We start from the raw sequence: 26,215 nt of genomic DNA on the forward strand, positions 1-26,215 counted from the left end.
TTTAATTAGCTTGGTTTTTTATTTAGAAAAAACGCTGTTTTTAGGCCGTTTTAGCTGTGGCATGTGCTACAGTAATATTGTAGATCCACTTTGACTAGCAGATAGAAATTGGACAATAGATTGCTGTGGCTGTCCCTGTTCTCACTGATGCAAAACTGTCCTGCCACTGGCCATTTTCTATCAAGCTCTCATTAGGAATTAGGAGATCACAGATGATGAAGACGAAACTGTGCAGCAGCCAGACATTTTACTAAGAAAGAATTACCTGAAATATACTAGAGATAAATAGCATAGGCAGAGTTTTTACAACAAGAATTAAGAGAACACAGATAATACGTTAATTTGACCAGAAAATGTCCAGCAGCGGAGTAGTTTTTAAAAAGCAAGGCTAAGCCTACATTTATTAGAGACAAAAAAGCACAGGCTGGGGCTTTAATACAATAATTAGGATAATGCATAAAATACAGCAGCTTAATATTAGCCAGGAGCAGGACAGTTTTAATCAGGTATAATAGGCCTAACTGGTTTATACCTAACATTTATTTTATAAATGTAGCTGGATGGGTGCTGTGATTGTTCTAGCACTTTTTTTCCCCTTTCAAGTGATGCAGACAGATAGTAACATATGCTCCACTATAGGTACCCCAGACTTTATAAAAAGGCCCTTTCAACATAAAATAAAAACCTACAAAAAAAGAAAACCCTATGAAACAAAAGCCCATTTCATTTTATTGTAAACATTTTCAGCAAAAACAAATAGTTTGCTATGGGCCGGCCAGCAGCTAAAAGTGACTGTTGACCTCAATTCAACCACACCATTAAAAAGGTTGATTGCCCTAGCAATCAGAATTAAAGTACAGCTCAATAATTGACTATAATGTCTCCCAAAGCAGTTTGTCAGTATGACAGACCCAACCAGGGCAGGGACTTTTGGAGAGAACTAGGGGCAAGCCTCCTACCCACTGATGGAGAGCGCAGATCATTCTCTAATGATGAACAGCCACGTAATGGATGCTTGGATTACTTCTCTGAATAAGGACAATGAAGCATCCCTTTTGGAGTGGATGGAAAGAGGTAATATTAATCTTGTATAGGCTAATGGTTAGAGGAAATATAGTGGCCATCCTGAAGACTGGGTTGGAGACGCTCCTTTACTTGGGACAGAAATATTTATCAACCATAATCCTCTGGAGATCTATGAAGATAAATTAGTTCCACACTATCAGACTGCTGGGGCATTATATGTCTTCTCATGACATGTCTAGTGGACAGAATACACAAGATTGCCTTTTTCCCATTGTTAATTGTTAATTATGACACTTATTGTTTCTGTATGTCTGCTAGTATTGTGTGCACTCTACCTAAGCTGATTTAAGTGACTAGTTAATTAGCTCATGTTAATTATATTACTGTCAGCTATTAGTTGCTAGAGGTGAATTAGCATATGGTATATATTGGTTGTTCCTTAAATATATTAATTAAATTCCTTTATACAGCTTCCTTTGCATACGATAATGTGATCAGGCTCATCTGACCTAGTGTACTATAAATTCTGTGTGAGATTTCAATAAACAGTTTCAGTTTTGCATCTGAGCTAGTCCCATCTAGTATCTTGAGTGCAATATGCCGTTATAATATATGGTTCCTGTTTCCAGGCTGGAGGAAGCTATATCTTGACGGAAGCAACTAAGCGGGCTGCTGGATGGCTCCGTCAAAGTCAGCTTTCCCTTTCTTTTTGCCTAAAGCAGCTTCTAACACACTGACACTATGGCTACTATACCTCCCATTTAAAAGGGAGGGGGCTGGCTTATGCAAAGGCCCTCTTATTGGCTAGGTTACCAGCAGTGGCGACTGGTGCTCCATGGGTGGTGGGGGGGGGGGCGTCAGACGGACCACACCAGCCCGCACACCAGTTGCCAGCTCACTCACTGTGGTGGGCAGTCGGCAGTCAGCAGCAGCGGCGGCGGCTTCCCCCTCGCTCAATCTCCTGCATCTCCTCCTCAGCCAATGGTATGGCTTCTTCTTTCGGCCAATCAGGAAACGGGTCTCAGGACCTGCTTCCTGATTGGCCAGGAGGAGAATCCGTGTGACAATAGCGAATATTCATTCGCTATTGTCACACAACTGGGTGGGCTCAGGACGCAGTGCTCTGCGCTCTGAGCCCACCCTTTTTTGAAGCCTATTAGAGCCTCTGGCTCTAATCACGTGCTTAAAAAAAAAAAATACCCCATTGGAATCCATGCGTCCGGCGCCCTGCATGTAGATTAGGGGGCCGGACGCATGGACAGGGGGGGCGGCACCCCTGCGCCCCCAATGGACGGGCAGCCCCTGGTTACCAGATTTTTAAAATGATAAACCAGAGACACTCTTCTGGCCTTGCCACACCCCCATAACCCCCAACCCCCTCCCCCCCCCCCATTTTAACGTGCCCTGAAAGAACCGGTCACAGGCTTTTGAAACAAGAGGTGGACATTCAAAGTATAATGACAAAATGCCTTGTGCACCATAACAAGGAAAATTATGCAGCGTTATACAGTAAACTGTAGATGTGGCTAAATTGTGGTAACAATGGGAGGTGCTTAAAGGAGTATGGTTAAATAAAAACCTGAGGCTATGCTACTATGGGTAAAGAGTGTAAGAAACACGGTGTAGGTGTTAGGGGCTAGGCATAAGTAACGCACAGAGTGCAGAGGTCAGGAGTAGGTAACACAGAAAGAGTATAGATCTATAATATGGCACACAGGAATCAGTATGTTATTCAGAGAGACTGTAAGGGTCAGGATTAAGTACCACACATAGAGATCAGAGGTCAGAAGTTAGCAATGCAGAGAGCAGAGGTCATGAGTAACTAAAAAAGAAAGAGCAGAGGTCAGAATTAAGTAGCACAAACAGAGAAGAGAGCAGGAGTATGTAGCATATAGACTGTGGGGGGGGGTCAAGATTAAGTAATGCATGTTAGGGATTTCAGAACCGGGTGGTTGGGTATCGGCCCTACGAGGCCTTGGGAACACACAGAGACACACACATAAGGGTAGAGTCAATGCATGTTCATTTATTTCAGGAAATGTCCCGAGCATATATACAATTTGAAACAGAGAGATTGATTTCGCAATAAGGGGTTTGGTTTCAGTATGACTCCCTGTCACATGATACTTTTTGGCATACTACACAAGTTAGAGTATTCCCATAACATACTAATCAGAATATTCTCACGTGAAACTATTTCTGCAGTGTCAGACATATACGAACAAACAAGATGTTATGACAATGAATCAAGGATAGCTACATGAAAAATAGAGAATAATATACAGCATGAAAACACCAATAACCCTTCAATGCATATGGGACCAAAACTACCAACATATAGTGCTCTGGTTTGTGTCTTTTTGCATAGAGGTCAGGAGTATGTAATGCAGAGGTGACGTAAGGAAAGTGTAACACACAGTGTGCTGGGTCAGGGTTATACTGTATAATGCAGATGTCAGGAGTATATAACACATAGAGAGTAAAGGTCAGGTCAAAAAAAAAGTAGAGGTCAGGAGTAAGCAATGCAGACACAGTAGAGCTTAGAAATAATGAATGCATTGAGTGCAGTGGTCAGGAGTAAGTAACACAGAGAGAGCAGAGGTCAGGTTTAAATTACAACTAAAGGCAGCCTATATATTTTTAGTGAAACATTAACCACTTCTGGAAGGATTTGTCCCCTTAATGACCAGGCCATTTTTTGCGATTCGGCACTGCCTTACTTTAATGGACAATTGCGTGGTCGTGCGACGCTGTACCCAATTCAAATTTATGTCCTTTTTTCCCACAAACAGAGCTTTCTTTTGGAAGTATTTGATCACCTGTGCGATTTTAATTTTTTGCGCTATAAAAAAAAAAAGAGCGACAATTCTGGAAAAAAAACAATATTTTTTACTTTCTGGAATATAACATTCCCAAAAAAAAATGTAAAAATTTAAGTTTTTTAACATTTAAGCCAATTTGTTTTCTGCTACATATGTTTGGTGAAAAAAATCACAATAAGCGTATTTTTTAGTTTGCGCAAAAGTTATCGCGTCTACTAACTACGGGAAAGATTTATGTCATTTTTTTATTTTTTTTTACTAGTAATGGCGGCGATCTGCGATTTTTAGTGGGACTGCGACATTGCAGGCGGACAGATCGGACCCCTAACTGACATTTTTGACACTTTTGGGGGGACCAGTGACATTACTACAGTAATCAGCGCTAAAAATATGCACTGTTACTGTAATAATGCCATTGGCAGGGAAGGGGTTAATACTATTAGTGATCAAGGGGTTAAATGTAAGCCTAGGGGCGTGTTTCTAACTGAGGGGGGCGTGGCTTGTGAAATGATCACAGAGACCTGTGTTCCTATATATTGCAGAGAGCGAGGAGCGATCGCGGGTGTCAGGCGACAATCGGAGCCGCCTGCCTCGTGCATCGGAGTCCCCGCTGCCGGGTGGGGGCAGACACGCGACCAACGTATACCTACATCGGTTCGTGCCGGAGGGCCCCCCTGCCGCAGTATAACTGCAGCGGGCTGTCGGGTAGTGGTTAATTTAGCTGAAGGGCACTGACCTTCCCTCCCCAAAGAGTCCGACCCCAATGCTTCCACCAAAGATGTATGTGGGGTGCAAGTTATAACACACATGAGTTGTATCTAACGGTGTCATTGCTTGCCTCCTAACCCCCTATCTGTTGCAACTGGGCTGCCAAAAAATAGCTCCAGGGATGCAGAACAGATAAACCCCCTTTATCTCTCGGTAGCTGCAACACTAGTAAGAGAACTCTAGCTTGCCTTTTTTTTTTTTTCAAATCAGTCTCCTAAAAAAGCCCTCCATCTGCCTAAACCACACTCCGTGATTCCAGATTGGTGAATTGTGTAAAATATAAAAAAGTTGTGGCAACCACACCATTTTAATCAGGCTACCACAACCCACTGCTGACAGAGGGAGGCAGCTCCATGTCTCCTATTTTTCCCTGAATGCATTTATTAGAAGCTCTAAGTTTTTTGACATGTACAATCTAGGGTTCACCGTTATATTTATTCCTAGGTATTTAAAGCTCTCCATCACCTGTATTTGCCTAGCACTTGTCAACCAGGAGAAGAACTGATTTCTCCCAGTTGATAGAAAGCCCAGAAACCCCCCTGAATCTTTTTATGACATCCATTACTGCGGTTAGCAAATAGTTCGCATCTCCCTTAAACAGGAGGATGTCATCCGCATATAACAAAATCTTTTATTCGTTCATATCTCTTCTAAAGCCTCAGGGGAACATAATGCACAGAGCGCAGGGTTCAGGAGTACATAATGCACAGAGTGCAGGGTTCAGTGGTACATAATGCACAGAGTACAGGGTTCAGGGGTACATAATGCACAGAGCACAGCGCTCAGGAGTCCACTTCTGGCTGTTCTAATTGAAGATAGGGAATTGTTAGAAGCACCTATTACCATTGTGTCATCTAAGTTGATTGACATGCTAGGGCTTTCTAAGCAAAGGAAGCAACAACCCCTAATGACATCATGCCGCCAAGCTTAATGGCCCGTACACACGATCCGAAAATCGGACGAAAATTAACGCTTGTGAAAGGATCGGACAATAATCGGATCGTTAGTACACAGCTTACGAGAGGCGATCACGACAGTTCACCCGATATTATCCGGTCGTGCAAGCATAAAAATTTTGATCGTATTATAACACATCGTACGATAATCGTATTATCAGTATGTTGTTCGTCCGAAAAAAATGGTGAGCAGTAGACAGCGCATGAGCAGTAGACATCATTTTCCCCTCACACGCTACAGCGTGGTTAGGCATACCGGAAGCTAAGAATTATCGTCCGAGAAAATTCGTATCGTGAGTAACCTCTCCCGTTAGCGAATATTATTGAGAGCTGCTAGAATACGAAAAATAACGGATGGAACGTCGCCCGATTTTCGGATCGTGTGTACTGGGCATTAGTCCCCTCTATAACAGTATAACGCAAAAGAGGACAACTGAATTACTTGGAAAAGATGTGTTGTCTCCAAAATAAAGGAAGCTGACAGGCTGGAGGGGGAGCAGGTAAATTTCTATATTTACTTGCATTTACAATACATGACAAACAAAGACAAGCATATTTTACATCCTACTTTGTTTTATTTATATTGTTTTTTAGTTATTGACCTTAGTTCTACTTTAAGTAACACACTGAGTGCATGAGTCATGAGTAAGTAACGCAGAGAGAGCAATGGTCAGGATTAAAGGAAAAGTAAGACCAAAGCTTTTTTGGCTATACTTCTTCTATGGATCTCAGGAGTGCAGTTCATTCCACCAGCATGTGGAATGTAATGTGATGTATCACTTGACTATGTTGTCAGTGTCAGGGTAAACATGTCCAAAAATATATGCATCCCACATTGCAACGTGTATGCCTAGAGGACAGGAGCCCCCCAGCTACTGTATCCAAGCCCAGGTCAAAAGGTGAATGACCCCACACCATTATCAAAAAGCAAGGTCGTGTGTGACAGTGGCACTAACCTTCTGACAGTCCTTCACCTGGGAGAAAATCCCACGCTGACCTTGCCTGGCACATGTCCTCAAGGTGGTGGTGCAGGGATTCATCATGAAGTATCATGGCTTCCAGGAGGTCCTTTGTTAGGCCAGTGGAGTTTGTCACCACTTTAGGCAGTCATACTCAGCCAGTGTTCGCTTGGCAGAAATGCAGCACCAACATCAACTGCCTGCCAACTGACTTAACTGTGACACCCCCACAGGCTGGAAATCAACATTAAATATTGTAGAGTTCCCTCTGGAGGATCCACTGTTCGTATTGGGATCTTATGTTCTCCAGAGGGTGACTTGGTTTGATAGCACTAGCTCTCAAGACACACCTTCGGTTTGCAATCAAACTTATCGGGCATGCACTGCCCAGAAGACCAGAAAAAAACAGTTAGATTTAGGCTACATTCACACCTGAGCGTAGCGTTTTTCGCGCGTTTTTTACCGCGATTTTACCGCGATTTTTGCGGCGATTTTTACCGCGATTTTACCGCGATTTTTACCGCGATTTTTGTGCAGGCGTTTTTAGATTCAATAGAGATCAATGGAAAACGCCTGTAATCTGCCCAAAAAGAAGCTCATGTACTTTTTTGAGCGTTGGGCGTTTTGTATACAGCTTCAAAACGCTCAGATGTGAACAGGGGCCATTGAAATGAATAGGATTTGTCTTGTTGGGCGTTTTGAGAGCTGATCCTAGAGCAGAAAAACGCCCCAAAAACGCCCCAAAACGCCTACATGTGAACGGAGCCTTACAACAACAAATAGTAATGTGCTTTGTTATAGATAGGTGCCATGCTAAGCACAGCAGATAGCAGTAACTATCGGAGTTGTACATTTGAGAGATTAAATGGTTGAAGACACTATTGTCCTCAGGGACTGGTTGAAGACAGTATTGTCCTCAGGGACACCAGGGGCTTAGATACAGGCAGAATTGGGTCTATTGTGCTCAAATGCCTATGCAAGGGCCCCAGTCTCCAGGATTTTGGTCATCAAAGAGAGAGAACACTATTTGGTGGCCACTCTATTAGATCTGTAATACAAGGGTGAGATGACTGATCTACTGCCAACATCACAGAGGAAGCCCAAAATGCTGCACTTTGAGGAGGTGCTACGTAAGAACCTCTTTGCCACATATTCTAATGGTAGCAGAAACCCCTTAAATGACCAACTTGCCGCTGATCCTCTGATCTCTGAAAGGTGGAGGCAGTGGTTTCCTCAGCACTATTCAGAGAATTTTAGATCGCAACAGCCAAGCCCGGCTGCAGGCAGCACTCACAAGCAACGTCAAACCACATAGTTGCTGACTACAGGGATAATGTGGACATTCTCAGAAGGGAAGTAGGTTTGAGAACATTGGCCCTGGAGTTTTTGTCTTGCTCTGAAACCTATACTCTGGACCTTCAGGTTGTTTTAAATCGAGAGCTGAATACACCTGTCCCCTGACAGTGTGGACCAGCTTGCTTATTAAAATAAACCAATCTTGGATTACCAATAACTACAAAAGCCCTGCTGCTAATGGTATGGACTAAATTTGTAACTGTCACCTGTCCTCCCCACCACCAAAAAAATGATACATGCCACAATTACCAGATCTTGCCACCTCCCTGGCCCATTTTGGTAATATAGCACTGTAAAAGTGCCACACAATGTTTCCACAGCTGGGCCTCAGCTGCCAAATTCCTAATGTTTGCTTCAGGGTGATTCCTGCATTGCGTCTCAAATGTTATGGCCTAATCTGGCACTCCAGATTTGTTGCTACTGTCTCTCTAATATACTCTAATTTTTATTTCAAGATAAAACCTACCTTGTCTCTTCTTCATACATTGCAGCCTTACCAAGCTGCTTATATTCAGTCCAGCCACTGAACAAAAGTTGTGGCAACTGTCTCCCAAATAATATACTCTAAATTTTGTTTCAAAATAAAATATGCCTCATCTCTCCTTTTTACAATGCAGTCTTACCAAGCTGCTTCTATTCTGTCTAGCCATTGAACAATATTTATGGCAACTGTCTCTCAAATAATCTGCTCTAATTTTTATTTCAAGATAAAACTTGCCTTGTCTCTCCTTCATACATTGCAGCCTTACTAAGCTGCTTATATCCTGTCCAGCCACTGAACAATATTTGTGGCTATCGTCTCTCAGTACTATGGTGTCTGAGGCTGAGATGACCAGGCCTGCATAGCTACACAAAGAAACTGGGACCAGACAATATATAATAAAGTACATTTATTACAGCAAAGCAAATGACATACACATATTAATAAACAGTGAACATTAAAAAACAAGTGACCCAAAACCAACAATACCTAACTAAGTAACAGAAACCGAACAAACTAACTATATACAATATGTACAAAATATAAATAAGATGGGAAGCATGGGAAATTTGGAAATACCAGCGATGCAAGAAAAGGGGGGAATCAGGACTGGGTACAGGAACAAGGGGAGCAGAAGTAAGTCAGCATGGCACAGGGTACAGGATGCAGGGCTAGCTCAGGAGTGGGAGCAGGATAAACAGGCATTAGGAAACTGGCAGCAAGCAAGACAGTCAAAACACTGAAACAAGGAGCAAAAGCAGAGGTGGGACTTAAGTATCCCCCCTCCTGGTGGTTACTGGAACTGCAGCTTTCAGCCTAGAGAAGCACAGTGTCAGCAGCAGGTGAACCAGGTCCTGACACATGGTCTGTAAAAACACATAGTAGAGACACTGCTACACCATGACCTTATATGCATAGTACAGACACTGCTACACCATGACACCTGTATCTACCTACAGTACAATACAGACCCCATTATACTGTGACCCCTATCCTGTAGAGACACAATGCTACAACGTAAACTGTATTGTACAGATTATACAGGTACTGCCACTCTGTGACATGTTCACACACAATTCAGGCAATGCTACGCTAACATATGTGGAGGCCATATTTAATGTCATATCCTTAAAACTGATGTTTTTTTTTGTTTTTTTTTGGCACAGTGTCATCATGGATCAAAATGTGAAGCTGTTCATATGCTTTATGGTAAGTAACTTTCATAGATTTGTTTAAACTTTGAATTACATTTTCCAAACCTGTACTCCCAACCAGTGGCATGGGAGTCATTTGCAGCTCATAAATCTACATTATAATGCCAAAAATATTGGGACGCCTGCCTTTAAAAAACAATGAAATTTAATGGCATCCCAGTCTTATTCCGTAGAGTTCAATATTGAGTTGTCCCACCCTTTGTAGCTATAACAGCTTCAACTCTTCTGGCAAGGCTGTCCACAAGGTTTATGGAGTGTGTCTATGGGAATGTTTGACTATTCTTCCAGAAGCGAATTTGTGAGGTTAGGCACTGATGCAGGACGAGAAGACCTGGCTCACAGTCTCCACTCTAATTCATCCCAAAGGTGTTCTATCGGGTTGAGTGCATGCCAGTCAAGTTTCTCCACCCCAAACTCACTTTTCCATGTCTTTATGGACCTTGCGTTGTGTACTGGTACGCACTCATGGTGGAACAGGAAGGGGCCATCCCCAAACTGTTCCCACAGAGTTGGGAGCATGAAATTGTTCAAAATGCCTTGGTATGTTGACGCCTTAAGAGTTCTCCTCATTGGAACTAAGGGGCCAAGCCCAACCCCTGGAAAACAACCCCACACTATAATTCCTCCTCCACCAAATGATTTGAAGGGGTGTGGCCTAATACGTTTGGCAATATAGTGTGGATGAGTGAGTCTGGGGAGGAAGAACTTGAATGGCCTGCACCTCAACCCAATAAAACACCTTTGGGATGAATTAAAGCGAAGGCTGCGAGCCAGGCCTTCTTACCCAACATCAGTGCCTGACCTCACAAATGTTGAAGCCGTTATAGCTGCAAAGGGTGAGTCAACTCAATATTGAACCCTATAAACGAAGACTGGGGTGCCATTAAAGTTCATGTGCGTGTAAAGGCAGGCGTCCCAATACTTTTGGCAATATAGTGTATTTAAAGTGAATCTTTTGCTCCATTTGTTTGCTGAAAGAGATGTGTTCTATGGTCCACAGAGAATAACTGGGCACATTTGGCAACATGGCTCAAGATTTCAGTGCAGAAGGAGCAGAGAACACAGGAAGATATCTGGCAGGATCAATGGGCATTTTTTTATTTGGCACTTATCAAACAGATATAACAAAATGCCGCCAACAGTATATTTACCAGACCGAATTGGTAGCAAATAAGAGCCCAGTGTTAGGGTTTGTATCCAGTTTAAGCAATGCATGCTAAATAAAAAAAGTTTGTTGTAACTAACAACTTTAGCTCTCGTATCTCTCTTGTGGAAAAGAGTTTTTACATTTCCACTATAGGCGTGTTAATTCAATGATAAATTTGTCATTAATTCATTTTTGTGGAGGGGGGTTGGGGATTCTGGATGGCAAACGAGATTTTCTTTTAGTGATATTATCCTACAAAATTTTCTATGCAAAACGTTGATAAAAAACATACCAAAACTGAAAAAAAAAACCATACCAAAATAAACCAAAACTGAAAAAAAAACTCACTTGTTTTCTAGTTTGATCAGTGTTACTGTAGCTAGAAAAATATATTTATTCTATAATTTGGGGTGTTTAAATTGACACCAATATTATGATTCTGATAGAAAGCTTTGCCACGTTATTTACAGATTAAAGAAAGGTGTTTTTCAATTTTGTGCTATTTTTGACGCAACACTAAGCAAAAACATAAAAAAAAAAATTGAAAAATTGAAATACTAATCGTTTAAAAAAAAAATAAAAAATACTAGCTACAGGAAATGGGAGAAGAAAGGGTTAATTTGGGTAAGCTAAGGGTAATTAAGGGGTAAATAAAAACAAATTTGGTTAAAAAATAAACTTTTTTTTAACATGTGAGGTTGATCTGCAGATGCATGGAACAAAGTAAATACAAAGTCGCAGTATTGTTACTAGTGATCGACCAATATCATTTTTTTATTGCCGATACCGATATTTTGGTCATCGCATATCGGTATCGGCCGATATTGGCCGACATTTTCGTACATTAAACATCTTTTTTTATTTATTTATTTCTTTATTTCTTTACAGGTACTCTTGTGGAGGGATCTGGGGGTCTAAAATACCCCAAACCCTTCCTCTGCACTTAAAAGCATTCAAAACGCCAAGTTTGGCTCTTTTGAATGCTGTAATTTTTTTTAATTTGGTGCCGAGTACCCGGAAGTGATGTCATGACATCACTTCCGGGTTTTTACATGAAGACCCGATCAGAGCCAATGCGGCTGTGATCTGGTCTTCTCTTCAGCGGGCGTTCAGGATGGTTGCCCGTGTCTCCCAGTGGGACGGGAGACCCGGGCAAGCCGTGGAAGGCAGCGGGAGGAGGTGGGACGTCCCCTCCCGCTCCTTGCAATGACAGCCGAGTGGCTTCTCAGCCGCATCGGTTGTCATTACAAGACAGCCGACCATTGGCTATGGACGCCGGTACCGGGGTGATGCCTCTAGCTGCAGGCATCACTCCGATACAAGCACTTTCCCGAAATATCGGCAATATCGGTAACATTCGGGGGCCGATTCCGATATATCGGGGAAAGTGCAGATCGGCCCTCGATATATCGGCTTTGCCAATAATCGGTCGATCTCTAATTGTTACCTTGCATTTTTTGTTAGCATGCTGCTAAGCTGTGTTTATAGACACTGTTCAATAGAACTGTTTTTAGCAGCTGTAATAGCTGTTTTATAGATTTGGGAAGGGTAAAACCTCTGTCAGGTTTTTATTACTGTGTGTGTCCCTCTTGGGAAGATTCTCCCTCTCTATTTGTCCTGGGGACCATTGTCCCAGGGACAGAAAGTAGTAGAAAATGCAACATATTACAGTTGTTTGAAACAGGAGGTGAGTCTTTAGATGAGGACCCTTGCTCCAGTGATAAGGGAATTCTCACTTAGGGAAAGGGGAATCTGGCCAATGGGACCCAAGCAACAGGAAAAAAAGAAAAAAAATTACAGCAATTTTCGTTATAGTTACATTTTCAGACATTTAGTCAATGTTACAAAAGTTTTGAATGTGATTTATCTCTAGGTTGTAGGAGTGTTCGGTGAACAGACTCCAGCCTTTGATCGCACAGATGCTCCTGCAGTCACCATGCCAGACTGGATGTCTTATCTCCCAGATAACCTCCCCCTCTCCTCCTTGGCCATACCAGGGACCCATGACACTATGGCCTTTTTTGGTGGAAATCTTGCTGAGTGCCAGAGCTGGAGTCTACTAAACCAGTTCAATGCTGGAGTTAGGTTCTTGGATATCCGGCCACGTCATTACCAAGACCGTCTGCCCATTTTCCATGGAGTGTCCTACCAACGCACCGACTTTGACCAAGTCCTCAAGGATACGGTGGCCTTTCTAATAAAGTATCCAAGTGAAACAGTGTTGATGAGAGTGAAGGAGGAGTATGAGCCATATCAGAACACCAGGAGCTACTACAAAAGCGTAGCCGAAGTTGTGAACCAAATTGGAGAACAGTGGTTCCTAAGGAGCAGTAGCCTCCCCACCTTGGGAGAAGCCAGAGGAAAGATTATTATTCTTCAACAATTTTCATCCAATGGAGAAGGTCCTGACTTTGGTCCTCCATATCCTGGTCAAATGAGCATCTCAGATGAGTATCAGGTTACTGATGATGCGGTCAAATGGAAAGAAGTGGAGAGACACCTAAAGGTGGCCGAAAATGGCGATCCAGAAAGAGCTTACCTGACCTACTGCTCTGGAACCCACTGGCTCCTCTACCCACCAGAATCACTGGCTCGCAAGATCAACCCAAGAGTTCTCGACTATCTGAACACCAAGACATCAGTAGGAAGGAAGAGGTCGGTAGGCATTGTACTAATGGACTTCCCAGGGGCAGAAATAGTGAGGCAAATTGTTCTGGATAACTGGAAATGAACCAAAAATTTATGCCTCCAGGAAAGTCACATTTTCTTTTCTTTTCTCTGCTATGTGCACGATTTTTACCACTTGAGGTAAAGTCCATTAGAGGACACAGAAACAGGACAAAGTATTTCATGCCCACCAATATTTTTTCAAAAGTTTCTTTAAAAGCTACCTATTTTGTGTAGAAAATGTAAAAGGTTCAGTTAATTACAATTAACTATTAGGGGATAAACCTTCTACACCTGCTACATAAATATAATATGAACAACATGAATAAACAAACAACTAATTCTTAAGTAGCCCAATGGTGAGATCCTCACCCCAGAGTTTCTAGTTAATCCATATCCGATGATGCTATGATAGGGGCTAACTGTTGCATCATTTCTAATTTGGCTACTCTGTTGCTATCCAGAATTTTTTTTAAGTTGCATGCAAAAGAAGATGTTTAATACGTACCTGTCCCATTACTCATGCCTTCTGCATTTTCTTTCTTTAGGAGCTATGGCCACTGAGAATCTTCTGCATATGACAGTGACAGTGACCTGGTCAAGTTAATGAGATTATGGACCAGATCCGTATCAAAGGTTACAATAGAAAAAGGTATTATACTTACCTCATTGGTCGGCTGCATTTCCTACCTTCCCTCTGTCCCAGTGCTGCAGGCTCTATAAGACTTTTTTTGCATTCCGTACTTCTGGGAGTGTCTGCTCCCTGCTCCCTAAAGAGTTAAAATAGAAGCTGCGCTCCTCACAGTACTCGACCATGAAAAGATGGGTGCTCAAAGTGAATGCCATGGATGCAGGGCCATCTTTGATATTGATTGGACCCTGGGCAGATATTTTCTTGGGCCCTCCACAATTCACATATTACTTATATGCAGGCAGTGCGGGCTCAAGGGGCAGCTGCTTTGGGCCCCACAACAATGACTAGGCCCAGGGCAGCTGCCCCTTTTGCCCTGTGTTAAAGACGGCCCTGCATGGATGGTGTTGTGCCAGAACCAGCCCTCCAAAGAAATGTGTTTCACGTGTTTGTTGTGAAGAAAGTGTGATGTAAGGCATAAGAAACCAATGTTTTGGGTCCTCGCAGGGTCCCTTTCTCAAGGCAACATACTGTATTCTCTATGAAACACATTTAGTTGGGGTGCTGGTGACTGCATTTTGGATTCCTGCTCTCTACTGTCCTGTCCTGTTGTGTTGTAGAAGCCCAGGGGGGAGTACAGAGGGGGACAAGACAACAGACACCCCCAGAAACAGAAAGTTCTTTAGCAGCCATAGCTTTGAGTAGAGGGAAAATTGGACTCAGCACCCCCAGACTGGTAAATATTAAGCATCTATTTTTTGCTACTGCTAACAAAAAGGAGTAAGGAGGCACCCTTCACTGCAGGAGAGGTGGGTCTTCGAAGAAATGAGGGGACGCAGAGCTGGTAAATTCACTGAGAGAACCTCAAACTGGATTCAGCAAGCGATTTAAGAATCTAACCCCTTCTGTACCTGACCAAAAATTTTCAATAAAAATACGGTTAAAAGAAAGAAAAGAATTGACCCAGTGATTTCAATCACTAGCCTGCACCCATCATTAAAATTTTAATTTGGGGGGTCCATTAGAGGCAAAGATGCTCCTCTGAAACAAAACGTTTTAGCCTAAGCAAAGACAGTAAAAATAAAGTGTGTGAATCCTGTGAACTTGTGCCTGTGTTTTCTTTTGGTACTTACTCATTTTCCATCCCGCTACTTGGCCACTGCTTGTCGGTGTAAATTTTAGGTTCTGCTAGGCATTGCAGATGAGGTAATTTAGTCTATGAGTAGACACACCCCCATGCTTCTCTATTGAACGTATAAGAGTCATGCGAACTAACTTTTGAAACATAAAAACCATACATAGTCAATGTAAACTTAGGAGGATAGTCAGCGCTAGGGGAAAAAAAGAATATTTATCCAGCAGGCAGCAAGGTTAGGTGGTTTCCAATATAAGTACTCACCAGGCCCAACCCTGCATAGGTTCCAAAGTCAGTTAACCACAATACTTAGGAAGCTAGCAAGTAAGGTAAGTATACTGACCCAAAAATGAAATGTGAAACCAAAAAGGCAGTGCCTGAGTGATCAAGGATGAATATAACAATCTAATAATCACAAACCAGAATGTAAATAATATATACTGCACAAAATTATAAACGCAACACTTGTTTTTGCCTCCATTTTTCATGAGCTTAACTCAAAGATCTAAGAAAACCGTGATTCATTCGTGAGGAGAACCCCTCTCCAAAGTGCCAGACGCCATAGAATGTGAGCATTTGCCCACTCAAGTTGGTTACAACGACGAACTGCAGTCAGGTCAAGACCCTGATGAGGACGACGAGCATGTAGATGAGCTTCTCTGAGGTGGTTTCTGACAGCTGTGCAGAAATTCTTTGGTTATGCAAACCGATTGTTGCAGCAGCTGTCCGGGTGACTGGTCTCAGAGGATCTTGGAGGTGAAGATGCTGGATGTGGAGGTCCTGGGCTGGTGTGGTTACACGTGGTCTGCGGTTGTGAGGCCGGTTGGATGTACTGCCAAATTCTCTGAAACGTCTTTGGAGACGGCTTATGGTAGAGAAATGAACATTCAATTCATGAGCAACAGCTCTGGTGGACATTCCTACAGTCAGCATGCCAATTGCAACCTCCCTCAAAACTTGTGACATCTGTGGCATTGTGCTGTGTGATAAAACTGCACATTTTAGAGTGGCCTTTATTGTGGCCAGCCTAAGGCACACCTGTGTAATAATCATGGTGTCTAATCAGCATCCTTATATGCCACACCTGTGAGGTGGATGGATTATCTCGGCAAAGGAGAAGCGCTCACTAACACAGATTTAGGCAGATTTGTGAACAATATTTGAGAGAAATAGGCCCTTTGTGTACATAGAAAAAGTCTTAGATCTTTGAGTTCAGCTCATGAAAAATGGGGACAAAAACAAAAGTGTTGCGTTTATAATTTTGTTCAGTATACTTATAGCAAGAAAGTGACTTTACAATGTGCATAGAAAGTCCCACAAACATGTGACTCTTCCTAGTGATAAATAATAACTCCAACAGGTGTTTGTGTGTAGTATTCATCCAACAGTCCAAATATATAACCACGTGTTGTGGAACATACTGTAGTCATTGCACAATCATAAATGGGTGTGCTTCAGATTGCACAGGTAAAGTATATCTAAAGCCAGAACTCTCTTTAGTTTTGGCTCTCCTTACAAATAAACCTTCCAACTTCAAAAAGATTACATATAAAACATTATTTTGGAAACCGGCCTAGTTCCTCCTGACAGAATTGGACACTCACATTCCTTTATAAAACCAAAACCGAGTAAATAGATACCAAACATGTCATGCTTTAAAATTGCACACACCTGTGCAATGCCGACAACGTAAATGTTTCTATCCATAGGCGGACTCTTTAAAAGCCTTCACAGGTTACCACTTTACAAACTAGGTCTAGTGCTAGAATTACTGCCCATGATCTGATGTTTGCGGCGATACCTCACATGTATGGGATTATTGCTGTTTGCAGGTGTGTGGAGCCGAGGCGCGTTCACCTTTGCGGGCTAGCAGGGGGGAAGACGGCACTTTAATTTTTTTTTTCTTTTTATTCATTTATTTTATTTAGTGTTTTTTTTTTTTTTTTCTTACACTGTTGCTTTCATGTTTTTATTACTTTTCTTGCTATCACAAAGATTGTAAACATCCTTTGTGACAGCAATAAGCACATGACAGGTACTCTTTATGGAGAGGTCTATAAGACCCCAGATCCCTCACTGCCCTTGAAAGCATTTAAAACACCAAGATCTGTGTTGTTAAATACTTTTGATTTTTTTGGCGCCTGCACTGTTGGCTGCAGTGACAGGTACACTGATAGGCTGCACTGATGGCTGCAGAGACAGGTACACTGATAGACTGCGGTCTATGGTTGCGGGCTTACATTATAACTGCGCATGCGCTGTTCCGACACCTGCCGGGCTCAGGAAAGCTCGTACAAGCTGGGCTGGGCGGGGCACAATAATGTACAGTCTCGCAGTTTGTATAGCTACACATTGGGTCCGGACGATCAATGGTGTCATGTATTTTATGGGTGGGAAGAGGACACTTGTTTGAGAGCATGTGGCATACTTTTTTATTACAATTTTACTACTTTTGAAAATGAATAAATATATGGAATTATTACCAGCAAGTCTTGTGTCTGCCTAAATAACTGCTTGGTTTTCTAGGGGTGATTTCCCCCCAGATTTAACCGATTTGTGTTCAGTGAGTCGGGGCTGGATGACTCATCCTGACAGCTCCTCTGGTGCCTCCTCCTGTTTCTGGGACATTGGAGAATGTTCTAGAGCTTGTGGGTGGAGGTGAGGAGGATCTGTCTTGAATATCTATGGAACCTCAGCCAATCCACAGGGGCTGGCTGGAAGGGGGCTGCGACCACTCCATAAATAGACATGGACCATTCCAGTAGAGCAGTCAGGTGGACGATGGAGATACAGTTCTAAGGAGGCTGTTGGTGGCCCCCTAGTCTGGGTGGGTGTCCTGCCATGGGCCAGGGTCGGGCGCTGGAAGGATCCTACAACAGCACACAGGAGGAAGCCCTTCCTGGAGGAACGGGAGCAAGAGAGGACAGCGTGTGTAGATCAGCACTGCTGGGGACTAAAAAGGGGGGAGACTGACACATGTAGCCATTCTCCCTGAAGACAGCAGTGTGCTTAAGTCTTCATCCTTCCCTGGGAGATCTCTAGAGAGTCAGCCGGGTGAGCTGGAGAGAGTCAGCCTGGTAGACTGGTGAAGACTCTGGATGACTGGTGTGGAGAAGTTAGCCTGGAGGACTGGGAAAGGGACACCCGCAGCCAGGTGGGTTGGTGGTGCCTGAAGAGGTGGTGCTGGGATCAGTGGCCACAGAGGAGAAGTGCAAGCTGTTCACTGTAATCTTTGCTACACCATAAAGGGCCATGAGTTCCTGCCTGTAAAGGGCTATTGCCAAGAGCCTGTCAGATCAACTAACAGTAATTCAGCTAGAGCAAGCAAGTTTGTGCAGGAGGAGAGTTAAGGAGACTGTACATAGACTGTATATATGAAGATGTCCCTGAAGTTGTTGCCAAGGTTTTGCTGAAGTCAAGTGGGCATCTCATGACCTCCCATCCCTTTCCAAGTCAATAACCCTCAAATAAATAACAAAAATGAAGTCAAAGACTGTTCTCCGACTCAGGAGTGTCTGTGAAAATTTGGTGTGCCCGGCTGTGCAGGAGTGGGGGATCCAGTTCATCAGCAGCATCTTAGGGGGTGCACTACATTTGCAATCAGCAAATCTTAGGCCTCCCTGCTTATTGGAGAGTTGTAGCTCTGATAGCTAAAAAGCAGGAGGCAATGCAGGCCCCTGCATAGGGACCTCTGCTTCCCTCCTCCAGGGGACAGGAATGCTCTAGAAGGGTGGGTTAAAGTTAGCAAACCAGTTTTTAACTGCTAGTTTCCTAATAAGACCTTAGACAACCTAGATCACAGGTCTATACCTGGAGCATCCCTCTCCCGTTATCTCCCTGCCTGCTATGTTTGGACAGGCGATATGTAGATTCAGTTAGAGACAGTTTGAAAGTAAACATCTTCTGCTTTGTTCAGTCTTAATACCCCATTACATCAGTACTGTGAGTGTAACCTGTTTTACATTTATATTTGTAAATTAAAGAGCTATCAAACCCAAAAACAAAAATGTATTATATTGCGGTTTACCAATTCCTAAACGTGGTGGCCTGCATTCATTTTCTTTTTTAGGCTTTTTTTCCCCTTTATTTTCATCTTGGGATTCTGCCAGTAACATACTTCCTTTCCTAGGGTTCTCCATTCTGGATTGAGGAACAGAGACACCTTTGGGCAGCAGCATTGTCAATCTAGGGAGAGGGTAAGGTTAGATGCACTGGCAGATTAAGATGGATCTAACAAATTAAAGTAGAAGTAAACCCTCAGCTATTTAGCTTAACACATCGGACACAATAAAATAAACATTCTTTAGTCAACTATTTTGTTAAAATTCTTACCCCAGCACTTGCAATTTACAACTTTCAATGCTGCTGGCTCCTGCTCTCTCACTGCTGCTTCCCGGAACTTCAAGACTTCCAAGAATTAAGAGTGACCTCCACAGCCAGTCTGTTAGCTTGGAGAAAAGAGGGAGCAAGGGGGAAGTGCCTTGCCATCCTAGAATACAGGGTTGTGTGTTTCTGTTGATGCACACATTGCAGGGAGACACCACTCTAGTCCCTGCATGCAAGGGTGGCTCCATAGGATGCTGCAATTAGCCACCCTGAAACAGGAAACCTGGGGCAGTGATCATGGCACCAATTTAAACTGGAATATAGGCAAGGATTAAAAGATAAAGAAGCTGCATAATCGGTAAGTGATCACCCACTTAGGATGTACCTGTACGTCCTCAGGGTAAAATGGTTATACTAGGATGAAGATGGTGTGACTGGAGTCACTTTGGTTTGGGGGGCCCGTGGAACACAGCTTGGGAAATCCCTCACTCAGCCCCCTAGGTCCCTCTTATGTGTTATATGTGTAAGTCACCCTATATCTATTGGGGGCACAAGGTGACTAAGGAAATGATGGACAGGTACTGAATGGACATTGAGAATATGGTATGGATTACTTAAAATGGGACAGTAATATTTATCAACCATATATCTCAAGAAATATATGAAGACTATTCCTGGCCTGTTTGATTCTGATTATGTTCATTGAAAGAGCCAATCACATTGGCCTCTGTTCCATGTTAAAGGCTTAGCTGCCTATTGCCAATAAGAGACTGCTTCACACAGTCAGACTCATAGCAGATCCTAATATCATCAGTTCAACCACCTGTCTTCCACACATTGTTGATTATGCTGATTTACTCACCTATTGTCTACTGTGGATTCTACGTTTATACTTAGGATAATGTGTAATGTATTTTGTTTTAGCCTTGATGCAGTGCTGAGTTAATTACCATGTTAATTATAACATTGTCTAGATGTGGATTCCCATTCACCTATTGTTTCTGTCCAGATGGCTAGGTAATTAGTTTAGGTTAATATTAAAAATTTATGTACACAATTTCATCTGCATAGCATAATGTAATCAGGCACCTGACCTGGTAGGGTAATCTGATCAGGAGGGAGATGTCCTCTTGTGTGGTTTATATTCGGTGTGAGTTTGTTCAATAAAGGTTCCAGAATTTATACAAGCTATTCTCGGCTAGTTTAGTATGGGGGCAGCTAGAATATCTGATATTTATGTTCAGACTGGAGGAAGCGGTATGCTGAAGGAAGCCCACAAGCGCATTGTGGGGTTGCGGTTCTGTTAAAGCCAGTAATTGGGATTTCATGTAGAGGTGATCCGAGTGGCTCTACGGCCACTCGATCACTACTGGAGGGCATGAAAGGGGGCTTCCCTCCTCCCGCTGCCACCCGCAGTCTTTACTGGGCTCTCCTATGCCACTGGGAAGCACAGTACCCCCCCAGTGATGTACTGAGAGGCGAGGAAGGCATATCCATACCCATCTCCCCTCTGTGATGTCATCACTTTCATCACTTCTGGTTTCGGTTCGCTGTTTACAAGCCGTTGCTGGCTTGCAACACACCTGATTAAACGGATCTCAGTTTGATCAGGCGCTTTTAACAGCAGAGGAGAGGTCTGAGGTCTTAAAGACATCTGAGCTCTCAATAAAGAGGACCTGTCACGTTAAGGAATGTTGTTCTTCCCTTGTGATAGCAATGACATTGCTGAAAAATTATAAAGGGACTGCATTACATTTTTTTTTAAATAAAATAAATAATACAATTTTAAAAAATGAAAACCTCCCGTGCTTACAAGCAAATGAGAATGCATCGCCCCCTAAACGGTGATCACACCATATAGGAGGTATCGCCACAAACCTCAGGGCAGGAGCAATAGTTCTAGAACCAGACTTTTCTGTTCAACTGTAGACTGGGAACTTGTAAAGGTTTTTAAAGCGTTCCCTGCGGAAATTTGTAGGTAGTTTGTTGCCGTTCCATGGGCATATGCAATTTTTAAACATGACATGTTAGGTCTCTATTTACTTTGCATCACATCATCTTTAATCTTTTTTTCTGAAAATTTGCGTTTTTAAAATGGCTGTTCAAATAGTCAACACCCATTTTATTCTACAGGGTCTCTGCTTTCAAAAGAAAATACAATGCTTGAGGGTTCTAAGTAATTTCCCATCAATAAATGCAGATTTTTATATATATAAGATGAAATGTCAGAATTGGCCTGAGGGTCAAGTGGTTAAAAGGGAGCTCCGGACTCCCCCCAAAAAATTTTAATTCAGCAGCTACAAATACTGGACACTTACCTGTCCAGAGATCCAGCGATTTCCTCACCTGAACTGATTCTTCAATCGTCTTAAGGCGCTGGCGTCGGCATTGCAAGTAAAGGAAAGGGGAAGTGGGTTTCCTACTGTGCATGCGCAAGCCACGCTGCGCTTTCCGATTGGTCCGTCAGTCTTTTGGGACCTGTGAAGTATGCCAGAAGGCTGTAAGAGAAAGAGGAGGGCCAACTTTCAGCTCAGATCCCCGTGGTGCATCTGACCGGGAGTGGGAGTGGGTACCTGCAGGGCTTTTTTTCAGCGGGAACGCGGGGGAACGCAGTTCCGGCACCTCCAGCAGTGAATATATGTAATGGCAAGGAGCGCTGGAGGGTCTGTTAATGCTGGCTGCTGGGGGGCTCTATTATTCCAGGAGGGGGATCTATTTTTGAATGATGGAGGTCAATGTTACTGCTGGGGGGGGGCTTATGTTACTGGTGGGGTTTCGTTGTTGCTGGAAGGGATCTACTGTTGAGAGAGGGGTCTGTTCTTGCTGGCTGTTAGGGGATCTATTGTTGCTGGAGAGCATCTATTTTTGTGGCAATCTATTATTGTTGGTGGGGGAACTATTGTTGAGGAAGTGGTCTACTGTTGCTGGCTGCTGGAGAGTCTATTGATGCTGGGACATCTGTTGTTGCTGCCGAGTCTATTGTTGTTGGGATCCATTTTAGCTGGAAAAAAAATCTATTTTCGGAAAGGATCTATTGCTGCTGCCTGCAGGGGGATCTACTTTACTACTTTTCTTGTTGTTAACAAATTCCATACAAATTACTTATCACCATAAAATGTTACTTGGCTCTATATTCTCTAAAAAGGGGCGGTACTGGGAGGTGGATAGGGGGTGGAACCATAGGAAGTTGCTCAGAGGTGGGTAGGGGGCAGAACCAAGGGATGTTGCCCAGAGGTGGGTATGGGAGCGGAGATAAGAAGCTTTAAAAGGGGGAGTTCCTGCACCTTTTCCCTGAGAAAAAAAAGCTCTGGGTACCTGTCAAAACCAAATCCCCACTCCCCCCCAAAAAAGTGCCAAATTTGGCAGTGGAGGGTGCAAACAAACAGAACTTTGCATTTTGGCTGGGGCTCTGCTTTAAATCAACTGCTGAAAGTTCCTAAAAACGTTGTATTTTAATATATATATATATATACATATACAGTATATATATATATATTAAAATTATAATTTTATAAACCTATTAAACCACTTGCCTACTGGGCACTTTTACCCCCTTCCTTCCCAGGGCAATTTTCAGCTTTCAGCGCTATCGCACTTTGAATGACAATTGCACAGTCATGCAACACTGTACACATATGAAATTTGTATCATTTTTTTCACACAAATAGAATCTTCTTTTGGTGGTATTTAATCATCACTGGGTTTTTTATTTTTTGCTAAATAAATTAAAAAAGACCGAAAATTTTGAAAAAAAAATACTTTTTCATAGTTTGTTATAAAAGTTTGCAAACAGGTAATTTTTCTTCTTCACTGATGTGGGCTGATGAAGCTAAACTGATGGGCACTGATGAGGCTGCATTGATGGGCACTGATGAGGCGGCACTGATGGGCATTGATGGGCACTGATTGGCACTGATGAGGCTGCACTGATAGGTACTGATGAGGCAGCACTGATGGGCACTGATAGGCACTGATGAGGCTGCACTGATGGGCACTGATGAGGCTGCACTGATGGGCACTGATGAGGCTGCACTGATGGGCACTAATGAGGCGGCACTGATGGGCATTGATGGGCACTGATAGGCTGCGCTGATGGGCACTAATGAGGCTGCACTGATAGGCCGCACTGATGGGGCGTTGATAGATGACACTGATTAGGAGGCTATGATGGGCACTGATTGGCAGCACTGGTGGGCACTGATTAGAAGCACTGGTGCGCTCTGTACTGATAATCAGGACACAGATAATCAGTGCCCTGATTATAGGTGTAGATGTCCCTCTTACTCAAGCTGGTTATCAGCTCTCTTCACCTCATGCTGTCAGCGTGAGGAAATGAATGCCGATAATCGGTCAGCATATGGTTAAAGAAAAAAAAGTTAAAAAAGGTATACATTAAAAAATAAATAAATAAAAACAACACTGATCCAAAACCAGTAAAGTTTTACTTTTAATGCAGAATACAAACAGCAGTAAATAAAAATAAGCTTCAAATTTTCTCCCAAAAATAGATACATTTTATGTTTCAAGTAAAAATATAAAGCAACTTTCAAGTAATTCCAGACGAGAGATCAACAAAACATCCTAGACGCTGGGTTCACACTATTGCAATGCGGGAACCAGTGCGATTCCTGTGCGGGTTTCTGCATCGCATGTCACTCGCAGGCAGTTCACACTGCCCTCTGCGAACCACTGCGGGTATCAATGTAAAGTTAATGACACCCCCAGATCGGTTGACAGATCGCAGTGCCAATTGTCATATGGTACAGAAATCAGATCGCATAGGGTTTGAATCCCCATGCGATCCAATTCCAGTGCGGACAGAAAAAAGGGTCCTGCACTATTTTGGTGCGAATGCGATGCAATTTCAACCTTACAGTTTGCATATTGAATTCCAAACGTGACCATTTCGAGGAATTTTCACACCTTTTCCTGCATTTTCATTTGATACAATGTATTTTACATCACAAAAAACATATTCAAAACAATGTCTCGTCTTATTGGTTACAAGAAAAATGATAAAGGTTCTGGGATTTCCTGCTGCTCGTAGGAATCTGAAGCAGTCACAAAACAGTTATTATAAGCGTATCTAAACCGAAGAACACAAATGTAGTACAGTACAGTACAGTAGAGGAGGTTATAAGTCCTTGGATGTGGTGGCTACATTCAGAAATACATTTCCTGTCCTAATGTGACAACGTTGACTCACTTGTACTGCATTTATGCAATGTTATCTAAGTGCAGTATAAAAGATGCGTTTAACCAGTTAACGACCGCCTACCGCGGATTTAGTGCGGCAGGCAGCCGCTCCTGGGCAAAGCGACGTAGGTATACATCGCTCACTCTCAGGAGGCTAGGAGGCGAGCGCGCGCCGCCACCCGTGCGCTCCCACCCCCACTCGTCAGCGGGGAAGCCGATGCATGTGTCAGGCGGCTCCGATTGCCGCCTGACACCCGCGATTGTTCCCTGCTGAGAGAGAAGGGCGGTCTCCTGTTGTAAACACAGCTGACCGTCCTTCTCCTTGGACTGATTATAGAGCCCATGTGATCCTTCTATATAGGATCACATGTCTCTATGGTCATTTCAGAAGCCCCTCCCCCCCCCAACAGTTAGAATCACTCCCCTAGGCTCACATTTAATACCTTGATCACCCATAATGTTAACCTCTTCCCTGCCAGTGTCATTATTACAGTAACAGTGCATATTTTTAGCACTGATTACTGTATTAGTGTCACTGGTTCCCCCCAAAAGTGTCAAAAATGTCAGTTAGGGATCCGATCTGTCCGCCGCAATGTCGCAGTCCCCCTAAAAATCGCAGATCGCCGCCATTACTAGTGAAAAAAAAAAACCAATAAAAATACATACATTTTACCCGTAGTTAGTAGACGCGATAACTTTTACGCTAACCAATCAAAATACACTTATTGCAATTTTTTTTTACCAAAAATATGTAGCAGAAAACAAATTGGCCTAAAATGTTAAAATAATTTAGATTTTTACTTTTTTTGGGGGGGAATGTTATATAGCAGAATGTGAAAAATATTGTTTTTTTGTTTTTTTTTCAAAATCGTCGCTATTTTTTTGTTTATAGCGCAAAAAATAAAAATCGCACAGGTGATCAAATACCACCAAAAGAAAGCTCTATTTGTGGGAAAAAAAGGACGTCAATTTTATTTGGGTACAGAGCCGCACGACCGTGCAATTGTCCGTTAAAGTAACGCAGTGCCGAATTGCAAAATAGGGCCTGGTCAGGAAGGGGCAAATCCTTCCGGTCCAGAAGTGGTAAATAACAACAGACAAATGCAAGCTTACAGGATGGGCATGATAAACCAGCATGTAAAGGGTTCATCCACTCCAGTGGGAGGACAAGCAGCGGGGATCCGGGGAATCTACGCTGGTTCCAGCTGTGCTGGTGGCTCCCAGCACTTCCGGGTACGCGGTGTCCCTCAGAGAAGAGCCGCTGACTTCACTTCCAGGTACGCGGTGTCCCTCAGAGAAGAGCCACTGACTTCACTTCCAGGTACGCGGTGTCCCTCAGAGAAGAGCCGCTGACTTCACTTCCAGGTACGCGGTGTCCATCAGAGAAGAGCCGCTGACTTCACTTCCGGGTAGAAGATGGAGTGGGAGGTGCGCGCGTTCGAAGCATGCGTGATTGCCTGAGGAAGAAGTACGCATGCTTTGAATGCGCGCACCTCCCACTCCACCTTCTACCCGGAAGTGAAGTCAGCGG

General features: G+C 43.1%; 2 protein-coding genes across 3 annotated transcripts in view; one reads left to right on the plus strand and one right to left on the minus strand.

Annotated features, from left to right (window-relative positions):
* The window catches only part of CHD3 (chromodomain helicase DNA binding protein 3), a 407,921-nt gene that overhangs the window by 100,217 nt on the left and 281,489 nt on the right, over window positions 1-26,215 (minus strand). The gene's annotated exons all lie outside the window — the stretch shown is intronic.
* On the plus strand, window positions 9,542-13,579 carry LOC309554505 (1-phosphatidylinositol phosphodiesterase-like; the record flags this gene model as incomplete). Its single annotated transcript, XM_082256254.1, has 2 exons — window positions 9,542-9,577; window positions 12,603-13,579. The coding sequence occupies 2 exons, from the start codon at window positions 9,542-9,544 to the stop codon at window positions 13,458-13,460; spliced, it is 894 nt and encodes a 297-aa protein (XP_082112380.1). The 3' UTR covers window positions 13,461-13,579.

Source organism: Pelophylax lessonae (genome assembly GCF_965119305.1).
Source record: "Pelophylax lessonae genome assembly, chromosome: 4".
NCBI classification, from domain to species: Eukaryota; Metazoa; Chordata; class Amphibia; order Anura; family Ranidae; genus Pelophylax; species Pelophylax lessonae.